The sequence below is a fragment of the Phytophthora parasitica genome (genome assembly GCF_000247585.1).
Source record: "Phytophthora parasitica INRA-310 unplaced genomic scaffold supercont2.82, whole genome shotgun sequence".
Lineage (NCBI taxonomy): Eukaryota > Oomycota > Peronosporomycetes > Peronosporales > Peronosporaceae > Phytophthora > Phytophthora nicotianae.
In genome coordinates, this window is record NW_008649068.1 from 87746 (window position 1) to 89374 (window position 1629).

Sequence of the window (1629 nt, forward strand, 5' to 3'; positions counted from 1 at the left end):
CGATAGAGCTTGCGTACCCGAGGCAACGCATAATTATTGCCACCACCGCAAGAAATTACACACTGCAAAATCCTTTGAAGCGTAACGACGCACTTGTCGATTATCGTGCGTGGTAAGCCTCGAAAAGCGTCTTCCACTACAGCGATCAACCCCTGGAGTTTATGCATAGGGTAGCGATACTGAACACTCTGAATAGCATTGAACAGACCAAGATCGAGGACGTTCATGTCCGGCGAGCGAGGTGGCTGACACGTCGTCTCTATCGTCCAGCCGTGCTCGATCCCGGCCTCAAGAATATCCCCCGTTGTCTTCAGCAACATGTGGTCCAGCGTTGTCTTGCTGCACCTTAATGCACAGCGATTTTCTCCCTACAGTACGATAAATATTGATCACAATAAAAAATAATTAATCAATTGCTTTACCTGGCCAAAGTTGCCGAATTACTGGAAATACTTTTTTCCTTGAGCATCTTCACGTACACCTTTCCCGTCATGTTGACGTTTTTCACCTCAATAGTGCCTTTTCCTCTATTTGCCGAGCTTCGTTGAGCACGCACGTACTCTACAATCGGCCAAATTCCGATTTTTCCGTCGAAATAGGTCTTGCGTATAGCGTCGTACCGCGACCGCGCTACGGCTGCAAGAAACATGACCTTGCCAATGTAGCGGCGGTTGGGGCATGCTTGATAAGGTGCAAGCTCATCCTTGGTGAGGTAATATCTTGTCGATACCTTGTATAAATTGAACCATTTTTCACCTACGTGTACGTAGTCATACATGTGATGCATTCTATAGTCTCTTCCTCCTATTAATAAGAAACAAACACAAAACAAGGTTAGTTTTATAGAATTTTTAAGTATTGCAGCAACGTACCAAATGCTCGCTCCACATGAGCAAGAGCGAAAGCCAAGTGGCGTGCCTTGTACACGTCTGTCATCTTCGGCTTAACACGAGTCGTAGCACGACGAAAGACACCTGCAGCCAAGTGGCGCGTCAGCGTCGTCTTAGGAATGCCAATAGCCGAGGCGAGGCAGCGCAACGTCTGGCGCGCGCTCATGGGCGCTTCATGAATTTTGCCAGCGATTTCCGCTGGAGAAAGTTGTGTGCGTCCACGGGCTCTTGGTTTTCGAGGGGCAACAAGAGCTTCGAAGTTGTTGCGGTTGCTTCATATCGCGGACACTTTACGGCGAGAGATCTTAAACCATTCAGTCGCAGCTTGAATACAGCCTCATTGCACTTTGTCGTTGCTTGACCTAACAGCTAAAAACAGAGCGACAGCTACGCGGACCTGCGGAGATATTTTTTTGGCATCCGGCGTGCGCATTGTGTTGGGATGAAAGAGTAGGAATTAGTGGTTAGTTTCCGTTGAAATTACTGGCGCGAGAGAGCACGTTGCCGTATTGCCTGCTGGTTGAGTTTTGGCCAATAAAACGTATTGTGTGCACCACAAAAATACCAATCGCGCATATTATCGTGGACCAGAGAAGTACTGTTTTTGATAGGTGGAGCCATAATAAAAATCCTTCAAATGTTTTATTCCATGCGTGATTGAACTGTGTGTACATTCTGAGAGAGCAACGCACTTCTTTTCACGCCAGTTGCGGAGGGAGGGTAATTTACCCCCCCCCCC

The 1629-nt window shown here is 47.6% G+C and overlaps 1 protein-coding gene across 1 annotated transcript; it reads right to left on the reverse strand.

Annotated features, from left to right (window-relative positions):
- Positions 1-55: 55 nt before the first annotated feature.
- Positions 56-1056, reverse strand: PPTG_18284 (hypothetical protein; the record flags this gene model as incomplete). The annotated part of the gene is made up of 4 exons (XM_008916341.1): positions 56-62; positions 94-368; positions 509-804; positions 873-1056. 4 exons carry the CDS (start codon positions 1054-1056, stop codon positions 56-58), a joined length of 762 nt encoding a protein of 253 aa, XP_008914589.1.
- Between the last annotated feature and the right edge of the window lie 573 nt (positions 1057-1629).